Here is a 21,421-nt window from a genome sequence, read left to right as displayed (position 1 = left end):
AGAAAAAGTCTTAACACCTGCTAAAAAAGCAGTGTAAAACTCAGTAACGCAGCCCCATTGATTCCTATGGGGAAAAACATTTTATGTTTACACTCTAACATGAAGCAAGAGTCTAAACACCCCTAATCTTACACTTATTAACCCCTAATCTGCTGCCCCCAACATTGCCGACACCTTCATTATATTAACCCCTAATCTGCCACTCCGGACGTCGCCGCCACCTACATTATACTTATTAACCCCTAATCTGCTGCCCCCAACATCGCCGACACCTACATTATATTTATTAACCCCTAATCTGCCGCCCCCAATGTCGCCGTAACCTACCTACACTTATTAACCCCTAATCTGCCGCCCAAACGTCGCCACCACTATAATAAACATATTAACCCCTAAACCGCCGCACTCCCGCACTAAACTAAACTACCAATAGCCCTTAAAAGGGTCTTTTGCGGGGCATTGCCCCAAAGTAATCAGCTCTTTTACCTGTAAAAAAAAATGCAAACAACACCCCCAACAGTAAAACCCACCACCCACACAACCAACCCCCCAAATAAAAAACTATCTAAAAAAACCTAAGCTCCCCATTGCCCTGAAAAGGGCATTTGGATGGGCATTGCCCTTAAAAGGGCAGTTAGCTCTTTTGCGGATCAAAGTCCCTAACCTAAAAATAAAACCCACCCAATACACCCTTAAAAAAACCTAACACTAACCCCCTGAAGATAGACTTACTGTTCTGAAGATCCGACATCCATCCTCAAGGAAGCGGCAGAAGTCTTCATCCAACAGGGCCAAAGTCCTCAACGAAGCCGGGAGAAGTCTTCATCCAAGCCTGGCAAAGTGGTCCTCCAGACGGGCAGAAGTCTTCATCCAGACGGCATCTTCTATCTTCATCCATCCGACGCAGAGCGGCTAGATCTTCAAGACATCCGATGCGGAGCATCCTCTTCATCCGACGGACTAACGACGAATGAAGGTACCTTTAAGTGACGTCATCCAAGATGGCATCCCTTAGATTCCGATTCCGATTGGCTGATAGAATTCTATCAGCCAATCGGAATTAAGGTAGAAAAAATCCTATGAAGATCCAATCAGCCAATAGGATTGAGCTGGCATTCTATTGGCTGATTGGAACAGCCTATAGAATGCGAGCTCAATCCTATTGGCTGATTGCATCAGCCAATAGGATTGAACTTCAATCCTATTGGCTGATTGCATCAGCCAATAGGATTTTTTCTAACTTAATTCCGATTGGCTGATTCTATCAGCCAATCGGAATCTAAGGGACGCCATCTTGGATGAGATCACTTAAAGGTACCTTCATTCGTCGTTAGTCCGTCGGATGAAGAGGATGCTCTGCGTCAGATGTCTTGAAGATGGAGCCGCTCCGCGTCGGATGGATGAAGATAGAAGATGCCGTCTGGATGAAGACTTCTGCCCTTCTGAAGGACCACTTCGCCCGGCTTGGATGAAGAATTCTCCCGGCTTCGTTGAGGACTTCGGCCCGGTTGGATGAAGACTTCTGCCGCTTCCTTGAGGATGGATGTACGGTCTTCAGAACAGTAAGTCGATCTTCAGGGGGTTAGTGTTAGGTTTTTTTAAGGGTGTATTGAGTGGGTTTTATTTTTAGGTTAGGGACTTTGGGCCGCAAAAGAGCTAACTGCCCTTTTAAGGGCAATGGGGAGCTTAGTTTTTTTTAGATAGTATTTTATTTGGGGGGTTGGTTGTGTGGGTGGTGGGTTTTACTGTTGGAGGGGTTATTTGTATTTTTTTTTACAGGTAAAAGAGCTGATTACTTTGGGGCAATGCCCTGCAAAAGGCCCTTTTAAGGGCTATTGGTAGTTTTAGTTTAGGCTAGGGTTTTTTTATATTTTGGGGGGCTTTTTTTATTTTGATAGGGCTATTAGATTAGGTGTAATTAGTTTAAATATCTTGTCATTTGTTTATTATTTTCTGTAATTTAGTGTTTGTTTTTTAACTTTAGCTAATTTAATTTAATTTAGGTAATTGTATTTAATTTAGTTAATTTATTTACTTATAGTGTAGTGTTAGGTGTTATTGTAACTTAGGTTAAGTTTTATTTTACAGGTACTTTTGTATTTATTTTAGCTAGGTAGTTATTTAATAGTTAATAACTATTTAATAACTATTCTACCTAGTTAAAATAAATACAAACTTGCCTGTAAAATAAAAATAAACCCTAAGCTAGATACAATGTAACTATTAGTTATATTGTAGCTAGCTTAGGGTTTATTTTATAGGTAAGTATTTAGTTTTAAATAGGAATAATTTAGCTAATTATAGTAATTTTATTTAGATTTATTGTAAGTATATTTAAGTTAGGGGGTGTTAGGGTTAGGGTTAGACTTAGGTTTAGGGGTTAATACATTTAGTTTAGTGGCGTCGACGTTGGGGGCGGCAGATTAGGGGTTAATAAATGTAGGTAGGTGGCGGCGATGTTAGGGACGGCAGATTAGGGGTTAATAATATTTAACTAATGTTTGAGAGGCGGGAGTGCGGCGGTTTAGGGGTTAATATGTTTATTATAGTGGCGGCGAGGTTGAGGGCGGCAGATTAGGGGTTAATAAGTGTAGGTAGGTTGCAGCGACATTGGGGACGGCAGATTAGGGGTTAATAAATATAATGTAGGTGTTGACGATGTTGGGGGCAGCAGATTAGGGGTTCATAAATATAATGTAGGTGGCGGCGGTGTCCGGAGCGGCAGATTAGGGGTTAAAAATTTAATTTTAGTGTTTGCGATGCGGGAGGGCCTCGGCTTAGGGGTTAATAGGCAGTTTATGGGTGTTAGTGTACTTTTTAACACTTTAGTTATGAGTTTTATGTTACGGCGTTGTACCATAAAACTCTTAACTACTGACTTTTAAATGCGTTAGGACTCTTGACGGGGTAGGGTGTACCGCTCACTTTTTGGCCTCCCAGGACAGACTCATAATACCGGCGCTATGGAAGTCCCATAGGAAAAAGACTTTACGAGGTTTACGGAAGTCATTTTGCTGTAAGGCCAAAGAAGTGTGCGGTGACCCTAAACCTTCAAGACTCGTAAAAAAGCAGCGTTTGGACCTCTTAACGCTGCTTTTTTACCTTAACGCATAACTCATAATCTAGCCGTGGGTTAGTTAGGATTTCTACTTGTTTAGTTAGCGCTCTAAAAGAGCTGGGCTTTAGTTTGTAGTTTTTTAAATTATCTGTGAATGTGATTTAAAGCCAAGTGTGGCATGTTTTTATTTATGGAAACTGCTCTTTTCTGCAATTTCATGTCTGCAAATGTTTATACCCTAGACTAGAGGATCGTGTAATTTTGCCTGAAAACAGGTATCCTGTGTGCTTGCTGCATCACAATATATATAAACAATATAGCCATTTCCATTCAAACACCTTGTTTTATACCATATACCTTTTAACCCTTATTTATATTAATCTAGGCTAATGTGTCCATTTCCAATTACTTGTTATTCCAGCTGCAGAGTATTACATGTATGGAAAAATGCTCTGTTAGGTTTATTTTGGTTGATTTTTCATACTGTCTCCTGTTTACTGCAGTATTCTCTTCAGAAATGTTATGTAATTAAATTTGCAGTATTAGGTGTATCGTGCACTTCTAGTCAGTGTGCATGCTACAGAGCAGGAGCTCTACATTCTTGCAGAGGCTGCATTGCTATGGATTATTCCTGAGGAATTTTTTATGTAACTAAAAAATAAATAAATAATAAATGTATATATATATATATATATATATATATATATATATATACAGTATATATATATAAATGTAAAGCTTCCAATAAGTATTGTGCATTCTAATATGAAGCATATCATCACAGTTGTAAAAAAGCTTTCAATGCCACTGATCTATAAAGGTTCCCTGCTTCTATCACAGGGTTCAAGAATACCTAAGCACAAAGATATGGTTGTCTAGTATTAACTTCATTAAAGGGACATTAAGTACTAAATAAATGCTAGATAGAATTAAGCGTTAAAAGAAAAGACTAGTCTGAAAATAACATGTAGATGTATTTTTTAAAGTTTAAATTGTGACAAAATAAGTTTAAAGTTGTAATGTCTAAAAAACAATGGGAGATGCCATGTTGTAATTTAGGTTACTGTCTCTGCTGTGGCCAATTAGGGACAGTTCTAAATAAGTCACTAGAGTGTGCAGCCAATGGCTGTGTGCAATATAAGTGTTCTGCACTTCCATTTCTAACAGGAACTGAAATGCTCACAATTTCAGAATGGAATTACAGTAAAAGATGACAAATTAAATAATTAAAGTATATTGCAAGGCGGAGCTTGGCCATGAAGGAAGATGGCCGCGATGTGAAAGAGCTCTGTGCATGAGTGGTAGACTTTCCTCTCCCTGACACATTTATCCCACAGGGAACGCCACTATTCTGCTTGTATCAAGCAGCGGATTATGTCCTGACCTAGCAGGCTCCTTTTTTAAGCCATTCCGGAGTCGGATGTCAAGACGACCCACGCCATAAGGCGTGCACCACGAGGCAGGCCTCTTGCAACTCCCTGAACCTGGACCGCACATCAGAGCCGATACTCCAGCCAGAAACAGACAGCCTTTGTCATATACGGCACCGCTGTTGCAGGCAGTTATTTCTCACTTCGCCAGTTAGGAGCCTACAGAGTTGATACTCCGATGAGCAGGTGCTCTATAGCCCGACGAGCTACAGTAAGGCCTACACACCATATCTAAGGTGGCTAAATAATTTATACATAGCCTGAGGCCAGCAATATACCCCACAATCATATTGGGCAAACTAATGTAACCCCTGTCACTATGACCCACCATACTATTTAAAACTGCTACCGCATTGCAGGGGTGCAACTGAGAAAGTATAAGAGGGATGAAGGGACTGCACACATAATTGCCGCAATGCTCCATGATCCTCCCATTCAGAGACTTTAATTCTGTATGAAACATGTTTTTATAGCCTACTCGAATTGCCGTAACAGCAAGCTTGAATCTAGGATGTGTGCAGGGCCTTTACCAGTTGCAACAGATTAATGTAGTTGCACCTCTATGATCAACTACTTCATCTAGCATCTCATATACTAACAGAGGTTTTTTTTTATCAACTTTCAAATTTACCACATCTTACTGAGGACACAGCCTTTACTTTCCATAATTCATCACCATGGTGGGGAAGAAATCAACTGGAGTTGAAAGGGGCCTAAAATCCCACTCCAGCACGCCTGTCTCTGTTAGTACCTTCTTTCCCTCACAAGAATCCCCACTGGGCAATCTGATGGACTCTGCTACTGTGAGAAGTACCCCCCCAGAATCTATTATATCCTCAGCTGCCATACCAGTCGATTACGCTGAACAATTGAAAGCGGACATAGCCAATTTACCTAGCAAAGCTGATTTTGATTCCTTGAGATTGCTTATCAAAACTGAACTGACATCCATTCGGAAAGAAATCATTGATATAGGTCATGGAATGGAAGAGGTTAAAGAAACTCAAGACACCATAAATGAAATGATGAGTAATATAGGCTCACAAACCTTCATACAGGATTCCAAGATTGACGCACTTCACGACAAGGTCGAGGACCTTGAAAATAGAAACAATCTGCGGTTTGGAGGAATACCAGGTGACCATATAGTCCTCAGACCTTCATGATTATTTTCAAGGCTTGTTCCAACACATTAAGGCCAATCCACAAGCCCTGCCAGTGGAGCTCATAGAGCCCTCAGAGCAGCCTCCCCTAACTCTCCACCTAGGGACGTTATAGCCCTATTCTTAAAATTTAAAGACAAGGAGGAAATATGGCTTAATGCACGCCAAACCCCACAGATCCAGTATCTTGACCACAGTATACAAATCTATATGGATTTATGCCCTATTACGATCCAACGAAGAAGAGAAGTGAGATTCCTCACTAAAGCCCTACATGATAAGCATATTAAATATAGATGGGGTTTCCCTTTCAGCCTCACAGTCTCTAAGGATGTCATCACACATGTTTACAAAGATCAGCAGGACTTGGAAGCCTTCACAAAGGGTCTGGGACTTGAAGTTGAAACCATTCACTCAGGACACTCCGTTGACCCCCCCACGTTACAACCATGAAACCCTCGACAAAAACAAGGCTCATCCCTCCAGATGGCAAAAAGTACCCACCCCCTCGTCCTCGAACCATGAGAAAAATGATAACTTGACTCTTCTATCAAGAAAGTGGTGAGACCATGTAATCTTATCTTGACTTTATGTTCCTCCTTTAATAGTATTGACAGCTATAAGTTGCTGGACTTCCACCTGGAGGAGAGTATTTAGTCTCTCACATACCTTATATAGCCTTAGAGTTATACTGCAATTACTCAAATGTTTTTTCATAATTCTCGCTAACTTTATTCTTTATTACAGTTGCTAAGTTGTGGGCCCCTGTTGTCCCTGCTACCCCTGGCCTCACAGCGGCATGCCCGTTGCTGCAGCCTAACAGAAAGTTTATAAATGTAATGTTTTGATGTTTAGATGTAAACTACCAGGATAGTTTAAATGTTCTACATGTTGGTCGACCACAATGCATGCACGAGGTTGGTCGACCACAATGCATGTGTGTAGAGACGTTTCTCTCCACGATTGTTATTTTGATTGTCTTTGTTATGGTTTATTCTCAATGTTCTTATTTACTTTTCATTATAAATGTTAAGAAAAGGGTCAACTCCCAACCTGGGTTCCATGTCTCACAACCAAAAGTACCAAATGCTTCCAATATTGTTTTCTCCTGTTAAGTGTGGTCAGTCCACGGGTCATCATTACTTCTGGGATATTATCTCCTCCCCCACAGGAAGTGCAAGAGGATTCACCCAGCAGAGCTACTACATAGCTCCTCCCCTCTACGTCACCCCCAGTCATTCTCTTGCACCCAACGAATAGATAGGATGTGTGAGAGGACTGTGGTGATTTAATTAGTTTATTACCTTCAATCAAAAGTTTGTTATTTTATAATAGCACCGGAGTGTGTTATTCATTCTCTGGTAGAATTTGAAGAAGAATCTACCTGAGTTTTTTCTATGATTTTAGCCGGAGTAGTTAAGATCATATTGCTGTTTCTCGGCCATCTGAGGAGAGGTAAACTTCAGATCAGGGGACAGCAGGCAGATTATTCTGCAAAAAGGTATGTAGCAGTTTATTATTTTCTGACATGGAATTGATGAGAAAATCCTGCCATACCGTTATAATGTAAACTCAGCCTTAAATGCAGTAGATGTAGCTGGTATCAGGCTGTCATGTATGTATATTTTACACTTCAGTATTCTGGGGAATGGTACTTCACTGGATTTATACTGTATGCATAGACTTAACCTAATTTGCAGGGACTTGCAATAGGTTTTAAATAACAATTAATTTATTGAGGTTAAACGTTTTTTTGCTGGCATGTAAAAACGTTTATTTCTCTGAGGTACTGGGTGAAAAAATGTTTTGGGCACTATTTTTTCCACTTGGCAATAGTTTTGTTTAAATTAAAGCAGTTTACTGATCTCTCTCACTGTTATGTGTGAGGGGGAGGGGCCATTTTTGGCGCTTTTACTACGCATCAAAAAACTCAGTCAGAGGTTCATTTTCTTCCTGCATGATCCGGTTCATCTCTACAGAACTCAGGGATCTCCAAAGCCTTTTTTGAGGGAGGTAATCATTCACAGCAGAGCTGTGAAGATTGTAGTTGACTGTGATAAAAAACGTTTATTTGTGTATTTTTTCTGCTGCCAGGGTTAGTTATCCTTTGCTAATGGGAACAATCCTTTGCTAAAATTGTATATTTCTTACAAAGATTTGATGCTATAACTTAATTATTTTCAACTGTCATAATTTTTTCTGTGCTTCTTATAGGCACAGTTCGTTTTCATATTATTGTAAATTACTTGAAAAGCATTTCCAAGTTGCTAGTTTATTGCTAGTGTGTTAAACATGTCTGATTCAGAGGAAGATACATGTGCTATATGTGCTAATGCCAAAGTGGAGCCCAATAGAAATTTATGTACTAATTGTATTGATGTTACTTTAAATAAAAGTCAATCTGTACAAACTGAACATATTTCACCTAACAACGAGGGGAGAGTTATGCCGACTAACTCGCCTCACGTGTCAGTACCTGCATCTCCCGCTCGGGAGGTGCGTGATATTGTAGCGCCGAGTACATCTGGGCGGCCATTTCAAATCACATTACAGGATATGGCTACTGTTATGACTGAAGTTTTGGCTAAATTACCAGAACTTAGAGGCAAGCGTGATCACTCTGGGGTGAGAACAGAGTGCGCTGATAATATTAGGGCCATGTCAGACACTGCGTCACAGGTGGCAGAACATGAGGACGGAGAACTTCATTCTGTGGGTGACGGTTCTGATCCAAACAGACTGGATTCAGATATTTCAAATTTTAAATTTAAGCTGGAAAACCTCCGTGTGTTACTAGGGGAGGTGTTAGCGGCTCTGAATGATTGTAACACAGTTGCAATACCAGAGAAAATGTGTAGGTTGGATAAATATTTTGCGGTACCGGCGAGTACTGATGTTTTTCCTATACCTAAGAGACTTACTGAAATTGTTACTAAGGAGTGGGATAGGCCCGGTGTGCCGTTCTCACCTCCTCCGATATTTAGAAAAATGTTTCCAATAGACGCCACCACACGGGACTTATGGCAAACGGTCCCTAAGGTGGAGGGAGCAGTTTCTACTTTAGCTAAGCGTACCACTATCCCGGTGGAGGATAGCTGTGCTTTTTCAGATCCAATGGATAAAAAATTAGAGGGTTACCTTAAGAAAATGTTTGTTCAACAAGGTTTTATATTGCAACCTCTTGCATGTATTGCGCCTGTCACGGCTGCAGCAGCATTTTGGTTTGAGTCTCTGGAAGAGACACTTGAATCATCTACACTAGATGAGATTACACTCAAACTTAAAACCCTTAAGTTAGCTAACTCATTTATTTCAGATGCCGTAGTACATTTAACTAAACTTACGGCTAAGAATTCCGGATTTGCCATTCAGGCACGCATAGCACTGTGGCTAAAATCCTGGTCAGCTGATGTTACTTCTAAATCTAAATTGCTTAATATACCTTTCAAAGGGCAGACCTTATTCGGGCCCGGGTTGAAGGAGATTATCGCTGACATTACAGGAGGTAAAGGCCATGCCCTGCCTCAGGACAAAGCCAAACCTAGGGCTAGACAGTCTAATTTTCGTTCCTTTCGTAATTTTAAAGCAGGAACAGCATCAACTTCCTCTGCACCAAAACAGGAAGGAGCTGTTGCTCGCTACAGACAAGGCTGGAAACCTAACCAGTCCTGGAACAAGGGCAAGCAGGCCAGGAAACCTGCTGCTGCCCCTAAGACAGCATGAATCGAGGGCCCCCGATCCGGGACCGGATCTAGTAGGGGGCAGACTTTCTCTCTTCGCCCAGGCTTGGGCAAGAGATGTTCAGGATCCCTGGGCGTTAGAGATCATATCTCAGGGATACAAAGGTTTCAGGGTTTTTAGGACTCCCTGTAGAGGTGCGCTCACGGAAGGTAATGTCGGATAAAAAGTCCAATCGAGTCCAAAATACGGCAGCTCTTCCAATTGTTTGGGGTACGATGAGCGAATCTAGATTGAGGGTAAGAAGGCGCCAGACATAGGGTAATATTGTTACAATCTGCAAACACCCTCAATCTAGATTCGCTCATCATATCTCAGGGATACCTTCTGGACTTCAAATCCTCTCCCCCAAGAGGGAGATTTCATCTGTCAAGGTTGTCAACAAATCAAATAAAGAAAGAAGCGTTCCTACGCTGCGTACAAGATCTTTTATTAATGGGAGTGATCCATCCAGTTCCGCGGTCGGAACAAGGACAAGGGTTTTACTCAAATCTGTTTGTAGTTCCCAAAAAAGAGGGAACTTTCAGGCCAATCTTGGATTTAAAGATCCTAAACAAATTCCTAAGAGTTCCATCGTTCAAGATGGAAACTATTCGAACAATTTTGCCCATGATCCAAGAGGGTCAGTACATGACCACAGTGGATTTAAAGGATGCTTACCTTCACATACCGATTCACAGAAATCATTTCCGGTATCTAAGGTTTGCCTTTCTAGACAGGCATTACCAGTTTGTAGCTCTTCCATTCGGATTGGCTACGGCTCCAAGAATCTTCACAAAGGTTCTGGGTACTCTTCTGGCGGTACTAAGACCGCGAGGAATTTCGGTAGCTCCGTACCTAGACGACATTCTGATACAAGCTTCAAGCTTTCAAACTGCCAAGTCTCATACAGAGTTAGTACTGGCATTTCTAAGGTCGCATGGATGGAAGGTGAACGAAAAGAAGAGTTCTCTCTTTCCACTCACAAGAGTTCCCTTCTTGGGGACTCTGATAGATTCTGTAGAAATGAAGATTTACCTGACAGAAGACAGGTTAACAAAGCTTCAAAATGCATGCCGGGTCCTTCATTCCATTCAACACCCGTCAGTAGCTCAATGCATGGAGGTGATCGGCTTAATGGTAGCGGCAATGGACATAGTACCTTTTGCACGCCTACATCTCAGACCGCTGCAATTGTGCATGCTAAGTCAGTGGAATGGGGATTACTCAGATTTGTCCCCCACTCTGAATCTGAATCAAGAGACCAGAAATTCTCTTCTATGGTGGCTTTATCGGCCACACCTGTCCAGGGGGATGCCATTCAGCAGGCCAGACTGGACAATTGTAACAACAGACGCCAGCCTACTAGGTTGGGGTGCTGTCTGGAATTCTCTGAAGGCTCAGGGACTATGGAATCAGGAGGAGAGTCTCCTTCCAATAAACATTCTGGAATTGAGAGCAGTTCTCAATGCCCTTCTGGCTTGGCCCCAGTTAACAACTCGGGGGTTCATCAGGTTTCAGTCGGACAACATCACGACTGTAGCTTACATCAACCATCAGGGAGGGACAAGAAGCTCCCTAGCAATGATGGAAGTATCAAAGATAATTCGCTGGGCAGAGTCTCACTCTTGCCACCTGTCTGCAATCCACATCCCGGGAGTGGAGAACTGGGAGGCGGATTTCTTAAGTCGTCAGACTTTTCATCCGGGGGAGTGGGAACTTCATCCGGAGGTCTTTGCCCAGATACTTCGACGTTGGGGCAAACCAGAGATAGATCTCATGGCGTCTCGTCAGAACGCCAAGCTTCCTCGCTACGGGTCCAGATCCAGGGATCCGGGAGCGGTTCTGATAGATGCTTTGACAGCACCTTGGACCTTCGGGATGGCTTATGTGTTTCCACCCTTCCCGATGCTTCCTCGATTGATTGCCAGAATCAAACAGGAAAGAGCATCAGTGATTCTAATAGCACCTGCATGGCCACGCAGGACTTGGTATGCAGACCTAGTGGACATGTCATCCTGTCCGCCTTGGTCTCTACCTCTGAAACAGGACCTTCTGATCCAGGGTCCATTCAAACATCAAAATTTAACTTCTCTGAAGCTGACTGCTTGGAAATTGAACGCTTGATTTTATCAAAACGTGGTTTTTCTGAGCCAGTTATTGATACCTTAATACAGGCTAGGAAGCCTGTTACCAGAAGGATTTACCATAAAATATGGCGTAAATACTTATATTGGTGCGAATCCAAGAGTTACTCATGGAGTAAGGTTAGGATTCCAAGGATATTGTCTTTTCTACAAGAAGGTTTAGAAAAGGGGTTATCCGCTAGTTCTTTAAAGGGACAGATTTCAGCTCTGTCCATTCTTTTACACAAACGTCTGTCAGAAGTTCCGGACGTTCAAGCTTTTTGTCAGGCTTTAGCTAGGATCAAGCCTGTGTTTAAAACTGTTGCTCCGCCATGGAGTTTGAACTTAGTTCTTAATGTTTTACAGGGTGTTCCGTTTGAACCCCTTCATTCCATTGATATCAAGTTGTTATCTTGGAAAGTTCTGTTTTTAATGGCCATTTCCTCGGCTCGAAGAGTTTCTGAGTTATCTGCCTTACATTGTGATTCTCCTTATCTGATTTTTCATTCAGACAAGGTAGTTCTGCGTACTAAACCTGGGTTCCTACCTAAGGTGGTCACTAACAGGAATATCAATCAAGAGATTGTTGTTCCATCTTTGTGTCCTAATCCTTCCTCGAAGAAGGAACGTCTGCTACACAATCTAGATGTAGTCCGTGCCCTGAAATTTTATCTACAGGCAACTAAGGATTTTCGTCAAACATCTTCCCTGTTTGTCGTTTATTCTGGTCAGAGGAGAGGTCAAAAAGCTTCGGCTACCTCTCTCTCTTTTTGGCTTCGTAGCATAATACGATTAGCCTATGAGACTGCTGGACAGCAGCCTCCTGAAAGAATTACAGCTCATTCTACTAGAGCTGTGGCTTCCACTTGGGCCTTTAAGAATGAGGCTTCTGTTGAACAGATTTGCAAGGCTGCAACTTGGTCTTCTCTTCATACTTTTTCCAAATTTTACAAATTTGACACTTTTGCTTCTTCGGAGGCTGTTTTTGGGAGAAAGGTTCTTCAGGCAGTGGTTCCCTCCGTATAAAGAGCCTGCCTGTCCCTCCCGTCATCCGTGTACTTTTGCTTTGGTATTGGTATCCCAGAAGTAATGATGACCCGTGGACTGACCACACTTAACAGGAGAAAACAAAATTTATGCTTACCTGATAAATTCATTTCTCCTGTAGTGTGGTCAGTCCACGGCCCGCCCTGTTTTTTATGGCAGGCTAAAAAATTTTTTGGATTATACTCCAGTCACCACTACACCCTTGGGCTTCTCCTTTTCTCGTTGGTCCTTTGGTCGAATGACTGGAGGTGGCGTAGAGGGGAGGAGCTATGTAGCAGCTCTGCTGGGTGAATCCTCTTGCACTTCCTGTGGGGGAGGAGATAATATCCCAGAAGTAATGATGACCCGTGGACTGACCACACTACAGGAGAAATGAATTTATCAGGTAAGCATAAATTTTGTTTTTCACCATATTGTTCTCTGCCGAGTTTAGGATTATTTTAACCGTTATGCATGACTCACACTCAGCACGTACACCTAATCTAACTCTCATTACAATCAATGCTAAGGGATTAAATAGCCCTAGTAAACGTGGTATTGTATTAAAAGATTTTAAACATCATTCTGGGGACATACAGGCCCATTTATCAAGCTCCGAAGACTCGCCAGAAACACAACTTATGAAGCAGCGGTCTAAAGACCGCTGCTCCATAACCCTGTCCGCCTGCTCTGAGCAGGCGGGCAGGAATCGCCGGAAATCAACCCAATCGAATACGATCGGGTTGATTGACACCTCCCCGCGAGTCAGCAGGGGGCCGCGAGTCAGCAGGGGGCAGCGTTGCACCAGCAGCTCTTGTGAGCTGCTGGTGCAATATTAAATGCGGAGAGCGTATTGCTCTCCGCATTTAGCGAGGTCTTGCGGACCTGATCCGCAGTGTCGGATCAGGTCCGCAAGACCTTTGATAAACTGGGGCCATAGTGTTTTTACAAGAGACTCACTATATTCACGGTAAAGAACCAAAAACCTTTCACTTTAAGTTTGGAGATTCCTATTATGCATGTAACACCGTAAAGAGGAATGGCGTAGGCATTCTAATAAGGAAAAATATCCCATTCAAACTATCCCAAAAAATTAAAGATGAAGAGGGACGTTACCTAGTCCTTATAGGCACCTTATACAATAGCTTAGTCACCCTAGTTAACATTTACACCCCAAACACTTCGCAAGATAGATTCTTTAAAAAGCTTACAAACATACTTAGTGGAATGCAAGGGTTCCCTGATAACATGTGGTGACTTTTTAATATAGCTCTCAACCCAGCATTAGACACCTCGAGTGGTGGTTCCCACCTGTCCCCACACATTTACTCCAAAGTAAAAGCCTGCCTCAAAGACTTAGTTCTGCAGGACGTGTGGAGAATCACCCATCTAGACGTAAAGGCCTATACCTACTATTAGCCACCACATAATAGCCATTCTAGAATCGACTATGTCATGATGGATGTTACAAGCCTCAAAACAGTTAAAAACATATTCATACTAACTAGAGTTTGGTCTGATCACGCTATGATTAAATGTAACCTAGCCTGGCCAACCGCCCCATCTTCCTCTTATCATTGGAAACTAGATGATGAATTGCTAGAGGACCCTCTTTATTTCTCCAAAATTGAAGTATATTGCAGAGTTTTTTTTATATATATTTTATATTACAATCTCAAAGTGTTTAATGTCCCTTTTTACTGGCACTTGTAAGCAGTTAGAATAAGATAACTGCTATGGAGAGTGCTGCAGGCCCAGTGGAAATCTATAGCGTAGTGAGTAGTATCTATGTTATTGTAGTTATGCCCCGCAGTTTAATTGCACTTTTAACCATGATGCTATAATTTATTTAAAGGGATAGGAAACCCAACATATTTCTTTTATTATTCAGACGGAGCATACCATTTTAAAACAATTTACTTCTATTATCAAATTTGTGTTGAAGAGATACCTAGGTAGACATCTAGAGCACTACATGGCAGGAAATAGTGCTGTCATGTAGGGCTCTTGCAAATGGATAACATTGTTGTAAAACTGCTGTCATATAGTGCTCTAGAAATGGGCTGGCTGCTAAGCTTACGTCCCTGCTTTACAACAAAAGATACCAAGAGAAAGAAGAAAAACTGATAATAAACGTTAATTAGAAAGCTGTTTAAAATTACATTCTCTGTCTGAATCATGACATTTTGGGTATCATATTCCTTTAGATACAAACTGCAAAAAAAAATAAAAAATATATATTTTACACACTGTATGACAGAGCGGAATAATAGTGTGGAGTGGAATAACTTTGGTAAGGTCTCTATATACAAAATATCTGACAAGTAAACATGATTAGAAGTCATAAGGAACCATTAGAACGTCAGGTTTTGTTATAGGCTGTAGTTTGAATTTGAAAACCATTTGAAAACTTGTGCTAAGAGCTTCACTAACAGATTGGAAAAGATACCATTTAAAGATACAAATAACTCCAGAATTATTGTATTATGCATTTAATAAAAAAAATCTGTATACACACAAATAAAACATACTAATTTCCTTTATCGCAGGGTTTCACTCTTTAAAGACAAAGAAACTGGACTCCGACATTGCACATTTTAAGCGAGATGTTAGTAGTGGGCTGAATGCAACAGTGAGCCAGGACACAGGAGGCGGCGGTCTGTCTATAGACACATTACCAGAGAACCAGACTCAGGTTTTGGTCAGTATATATGCTTGGAATGTGTAATTTATATGCTGGCTATACTTTAGCCATGACAAGGACTGTTTAGACCTTAAACTGATTTTTTTTTCTTTTAAAAAGAAACAAAAAAAATCTCACTTTTATTGGCATAATTTGATTATGGGAAACACTTTGGTTGTGGGATAAACCGTCTTTCTCTTCACAGGAGGATAGTCATAACTTCTACACAATGCGAGTGTATAGCTTACTGGATCCACAGGGTCAGGAGCTGTGGAAGGAGTTAATGCAACATGAAAACAGGACCAGAGTGCACAGCATCCTCTCTAATACACACAGGCAAGCTTCGGTGAGACCTTCTCTGTACTGATCGTGTCAACATTGGGGTAGCTGAGGGGCGAACTATGGAGTGCAAATTAGCTAGACAGAGTTTTTTTGTGTGTGTCAGGTTATGCTCGTATTATGAGTTGAAAGAAAAAAGTTTGCGTGTGAGCATAAACCCTATGTGTGCAAACTTCTCCCATAGACCTCAATGGAGTCCGAAAACTGAAAAAAACAACAAACATACTCGTGCATTAACTCGACCGTGTATATTCAAGAGCACTTAACCCAACATGAAATATTAATATTTCACATTCCAATGTTCTTCACATTGAAGAATAAGTTCTATTTATCCTTAAATAAATAAATATATATATATATATATATATATATATATATATATATATATATATATATATATATATATATATATATATATATATATATATATATAATAACCAAAGGATATACAATACTACCCTTTAAAATAGAGGATATAAAGCACTCGTAAATAGAACAAAAATTTTTTGCAATTTGGCAAAACCAGTGAGCATACAAACACTCGACATATAAACCTGTTTAAACTATAAGAGACAAAACGGAACCGCAGTCACTAATAAACTAGCATAAACTTGAAGCCGTAAATGCATTGCCTATTGATAAATACAGTGTATATATGTATAAACAGTCAAACAAACCACATAGAAAACACTTTGCTGTTATTTCCCCAAGAGTAACAGTCCAGAACCAAAGTCCCAGAAAGATTATGACAGCAGCGGATAGCTGCACACTAGGTCAGTTACTCACATAACCCATCCATTCAGCTTCAGGATTCCTTTCAGACGGCAATGCTCACAGGGATTTAGTGAAGAAACAATGTGTTGTTATGAACTTGCCATAGGTTAAAACTGGCACCTCTGCTGATAGGATCTCCATTATGACGAAATGCTGTTTCCAAACTTTTCGAAAGGCAAATGTCACCAATACAAGCGGCAGGATCCAGTAGGCATCAAACATCAAGGATCATCATCTCCAAAGCACAATTCTTCATCTGTACTGTGTGTTCAGAAAGCTCTTTGCATCAACATAGGGTTAGACTTTGTCAGCTTCAAAGGTGTATATATACACATACAATAGGGCTGTTGGGTAATTTCACAAAACGTATCCTTTCTAGAGCCGCATATATCAACATCACTGCACGCATCTAGGGGCCATATATCAACACCACAGATATTTTGTAGCTTGTCCCAAACCTTTATAGAACAACAGTTCTCCTGTGGATAGTGAAGCGGTCCTTATAGTAACAAAACACTATTCAAGTGTCCATAGTGTGAGTACAGAAGTGCACATCATGCCAACGCACGTTTCACCATTTGGTTTTTGCCAAATTGCAGAAGGTAAAATAAATAATTTTTGTTCTATTTACGAGTGCTATATATCCTTTTTTTTTTTAAAGGGTAGTATTGTATATCCTTTGCGTGTTTCTTTTTTATTTATTAAAAGCTCTTGTGTACAGTTTACTTGACTGATATTAGACCTTACAACGTAGATTGAACATGCAGTTATCTATGTACCTATGTATAGACAATGGTTTTTTACTTATCGTTTAGTTTGTCTTATTTCTTGTGGTTGTAACCCCAGTTTGATGGGGTGTCCTACACTTAGCGGTATTAACTTTGTTTTTAATTTATGTACCTTTCTACTAGAAACAGTCTTGACAAAGGTCCCTGTGAGGACCGAAACGTTGACTGAACCCTTATTGATGAAATACAAATAAAATTTATGTTAACTTTGTCCTGTGAGTGCCTCTTCTTTCCTTGAAGTTTCTACCTATCTACCATAGAGTGCACCCAGGCAATTCACATTTACAGTGAGTGCTTGGATCCCAGAACTATATATATATATATATATATATATATATATATATATAAATATAATAAAAAAAGTGCATTATTTTCTATGTGAACAACATAGGAATGTGAAATATGCATATTGTGTATCAGGTTTCTCAATTTAGATTTTTAACGTGGTCAGGTTAGCGCACATGAAAACGCAGTAATCTTAAAGTGCGTTATTGAATTATTACATATAAATATATAAAAAAATAATAATTATTAAAAATTATTAAACATACTGTAAAATATATAGATGTATTCTATGGATTATTTAGAATATTTGACAGTATATTTAATACATTTTAAAAAAAATATATTTTATATGTAATATTTCAAAAACGTGATTTAAGATTACTTCATTGTCATGTGCGCTAATCTGACCACATTAAAATGTAAATAGCTAAATCTGATGTGCAAAACGCATATTTTACATTCCTATGTTCTTCACATAGAAAATAATGTACTTTTTACATTTTACTAGAAAAAAGCAATATAATATTGATATACTAATCAGTTTATTATTATTGTTATTATACAGATAAGTGTAATGTGATATGTTGCATAGATTTTTTTAAGAGGTATTATTATTTTTTAAAGAGTTTTTCTGTTTTTCTTGTTTGTTTATATTGTGTGTATGTTAATAATGCCCTTGATAGACCTGCAATCGACCTACATGCCTATGCTGCCATGTGTGCCTTTTCTTCAATTGTGGATAACCACTTGCACTTGATTGGCTTACCTATTTATCCAGACCAGGTCTGATACATCTTTTGTTGTTAGATGACTTCTTTTAAATGTATTCCTTTCTCGTCAACTTTTTCACTAGACACTATCTTCCTTTATGTTGCATATAGGGTTGCCACCTTTCTCCACTATTTGACCTTTGGCTTTTTGTACCTTCGGATTAGTGCACCTAAACCGAAGTTTTCCATCTAAAGGGGAGGAGAGTCCACGGCTTCATTTATTACTTGGGGGAATTAAGAACCTGGCCACCAGGAGGAGGCAAAGACACCCCAGCCAAAGGCTTAAATACCTCCCCCACTTCCCTCATCCCCCAGTCATTCTTTACCTTTCGTCACAGGAGGTTGGCAGAGAAGTGTCGGAAAATTCAGAGTAGTCTCTTATGGAGGATAGTACTCTTCCGAATGGGACTGGAGTTTTAAGTAGCCCTGTCAGCCTCTCAGTGAGAGCTTGGGTGAAAGTTAGAGTCCGGAGATGCAGGGAGAGTCTTTCTGCGAAACCATCCCGACTCAGATTAACAGCTCCATAAGCAATCAGCGTTGACGAGTTTCGCTGCCTGCTTTCTACACTCAAGTCCATGTCAGGAGCAATGCTACTACACTGTCACACTTGAGAGGCCATGTTCCTGTTCCACGGCGTAGACTCTAGTAAGATCGTTTCATTTTTTTATACACATAATGATAACGCTGAAGACAGGGTCACCTCTTATCTTTATAGAATCAAGGGTTAATATCCCTGGTAGGGGGATTATTGAACAGGGGGGTTTGTAAATAATATTGTTTGCTGTGTCATTGCTGCGATATGTTTGAGATGTGGCTCTGGCAATGGGTGGACTTTAGTTTCTTTTCCGGAAGTATTTGCCCGGCAGATTTGGCGCGTTTTCTCCCTAGTGCGGGGGCGGTCCTGTGAGGCATTCCTTTTGTTGGGTGGGGCCTATCGACTTCCTGGCTTGACCAGCAGCGCAGGAAACGTAACGGTTTCTGTGGTCCGGGTCATAGGAGGTGGTGAGTGCCCCAGCCATTGGAGGTTATAAAGGTGCCATTTTTATTTAGATTCTACATAGTCCGTACTAAAGCCGCAAGCTATGAAAGATTCTGACACGTTAGAGGGTACTCCCTCTTTAACTAAGTCTAGTACCTGTGTTTATTGCGAGGAGGCTCTGGTAGATCCGCCTGCTCAACTATGTTCCACTTGCCTTGATAAGGTCACGACATCTAGAAAGAAAAGGATGTCTAGTACTACTGAGCCGTCCACCTCTGTGGGCTTCCCGTCCCGTGAGGTGCGTTCCCTACATACATCTCCGAGTACACATGCAGCACCCCAGGGCATGTCTATTTCTCCTACGGGAGAGATCCGTTGGCCGTCAGATTTTGCGGATCAACTGCAAACGGCGGTCTCTAAGGTGATAAGTGCCTTACCACATTCTGCCAAGCACAAGGTAAAATATGGAAATCCGGCCCAGGGGTCCTATACTTCAATGGATATCTCGGAAAGATTATTATCCGCTGACGAGGACAACTCCGACTCTTCGGAGGTCGTTCCTTCTGGGTCGGAGTCCATGTCATCTAAAGCTCCCACTGCAGAGGAGCCTGACTTTAGGTTTAGGATGGAAAATTTGCGCTTTTTGCTGAAGCAGGTGCTTGCTACCCTCAAGGTTCCGGAACCGAAACTACCGGAGGAACCTTTGATTCCTAAGCTTGATAAAGTGTATGAGGACAGGGTGGTACCTTTAGACCTTCCTGGTTCCTGTTAAGATGGCTAACATTATTAAGAATGAATGGGAGAGATTAGGTTCTTCCTTTTACCCTTCTTCCTTTAAGAAGCTGTTCCCCGTCCTGGACTCTCAGCTCGAGCTATGGGGGACTGTCCCTAACGTGGATGGTGCTATCTCTACGCCCGCAAAGTGGACGACGATTCCTCTTGAGGATAGTTCATCGTTTAAAGAGTCCATGGATAAGAAGTTGGAGAACATGTTAAGAATGATGTACCAAAACACGGGGTTAGTTTTTTAGCCAGCAGTGGCGGTAGCTGCAGTTTCCAGAGCTGCGACATATTGGTGCGAGTCTCTGTCTGACATGGTCGAGAGGGAGACTCCCCTCGACGAGATACAGGAGAGAATTAAGGCCTTGAGGGTCGCTAATTCTTTTATTTGTGATGCCAATATGCAAATTATTTGCCTTAACGCAAAGGTGTCAGGCTTTTCCATACTAGCCCGCAGGTCTAATAATTAAAATCCAGACTTCAATCCCTTCCCTTTCAGGGAAAGATCCTGTTCGGTCCAGGATTGGACTTGATCATATCCACGGTTACGGGAGGCAAGGGCGCTTTCCTACCGCAGGATAAAAAGGTTAAGCCTAAGGGATCTACTTTTCGTCCCTTTCGTGCGGACAAGGCTCAACGCCAGCAGCCCTCCGTGAAACGGATCAGTCCAAGGGTACTTGGAAACCAGCTCAGTCCTGGAATAAGTCCAAGCAGAACAAGAACCCCGCCGAATTAAAGTCGGCATGAAGGGGCGGCCCCCGACTGGTGTCCGGACCAAGTAGGGGCAGATTATCTCTCTTCTCAGAGGCCTGGTTGCAGGATGTTCAGGACCCTTGGGTTCTGGAGATTGTCGTTCATGGATACAGGATTGGGTTCAGATCTCATCCGCCCAGTGGTAGATTCCTCCTGTCAAATCTGTCTTCCAGACCAGAAAAGAGAGAAACCTTTCTAGACTGTGTGAGGGATCTCTCTTCTCTCAGAGTTATTGTACCAGTACCCCCAGCAGAAAGGGGTCTAGGGTACTAATTCAAACCTTTTCGTGGTCCCAAAGAAGGAGGGCACGTTCCGCCCGATTCTAGACCGAAAATCTTTTAAAAAATTTCTGGCTGTTCCATCGTTCAAAATGGAAACGATCAGATCGATTCTGCTCCTAGTTCATAGACTTGAAGGATGCCTACCTTCATGTGCCGATCCACAGGGATCACTTCAGGTTCCTGAGATTTGCGTTTCTGGACCAACATTTCCAGTATGTGGCCCTTCTCTTTGGTCTGGCGATGGCCCTGAGAGTCTTTACGAAGGTTCTGGGGGCGCTACTTGCAGTGGCCAGATCCAGAGGCATTGTTGTGGCACCCTATCTGGACGACATCTTAGTCCAGGCGCCGTCGTTCAGTCTCGCAGAAGATCACTCCAGGGCCCTTCTTTCGTTACTCCAATCTCATGGTTGGAAAATAAACTCAGAAAAGAGCTCCCTGATTCCCAGCAACAGGGTGGAGTTCCTGGGAA

At 41.4% G+C, this 21,421-nt stretch overlaps 1 protein-coding gene across 1 annotated transcript in view; it reads left to right on the top strand.

Moving 5' to 3' along the window:
* Nucleotides 1–21,421, top strand: part of PLXDC1 (plexin domain containing 1) — a 123,268-nt gene that overhangs the window by 32,800 nt on the left and 69,047 nt on the right. The window contains exons 2-3 of the mRNA XM_053697864.1: nt 15,070–15,221; nt 15,409–15,549. Of these exons, the coding sequence (XP_053553839.1) occupies nt 15,070–15,221; nt 15,409–15,549 (293 nt within the window). The remainder of the gene's footprint in view (nt 1–15,069; nt 15,222–15,408; nt 15,550–21,421) is intronic.

This window comes from Bombina bombina, chromosome 1 (assembly GCF_027579735.1).
Source record: "Bombina bombina isolate aBomBom1 chromosome 1, aBomBom1.pri, whole genome shotgun sequence".
NCBI classification, from domain to species: Eukaryota; Metazoa; Chordata; class Amphibia; order Anura; family Bombinatoridae; genus Bombina; species Bombina bombina.
The sequence above is the reverse complement of the archived record's forward strand: the minus strand, read 5'-3'. Positions and strand labels throughout refer to the sequence as shown.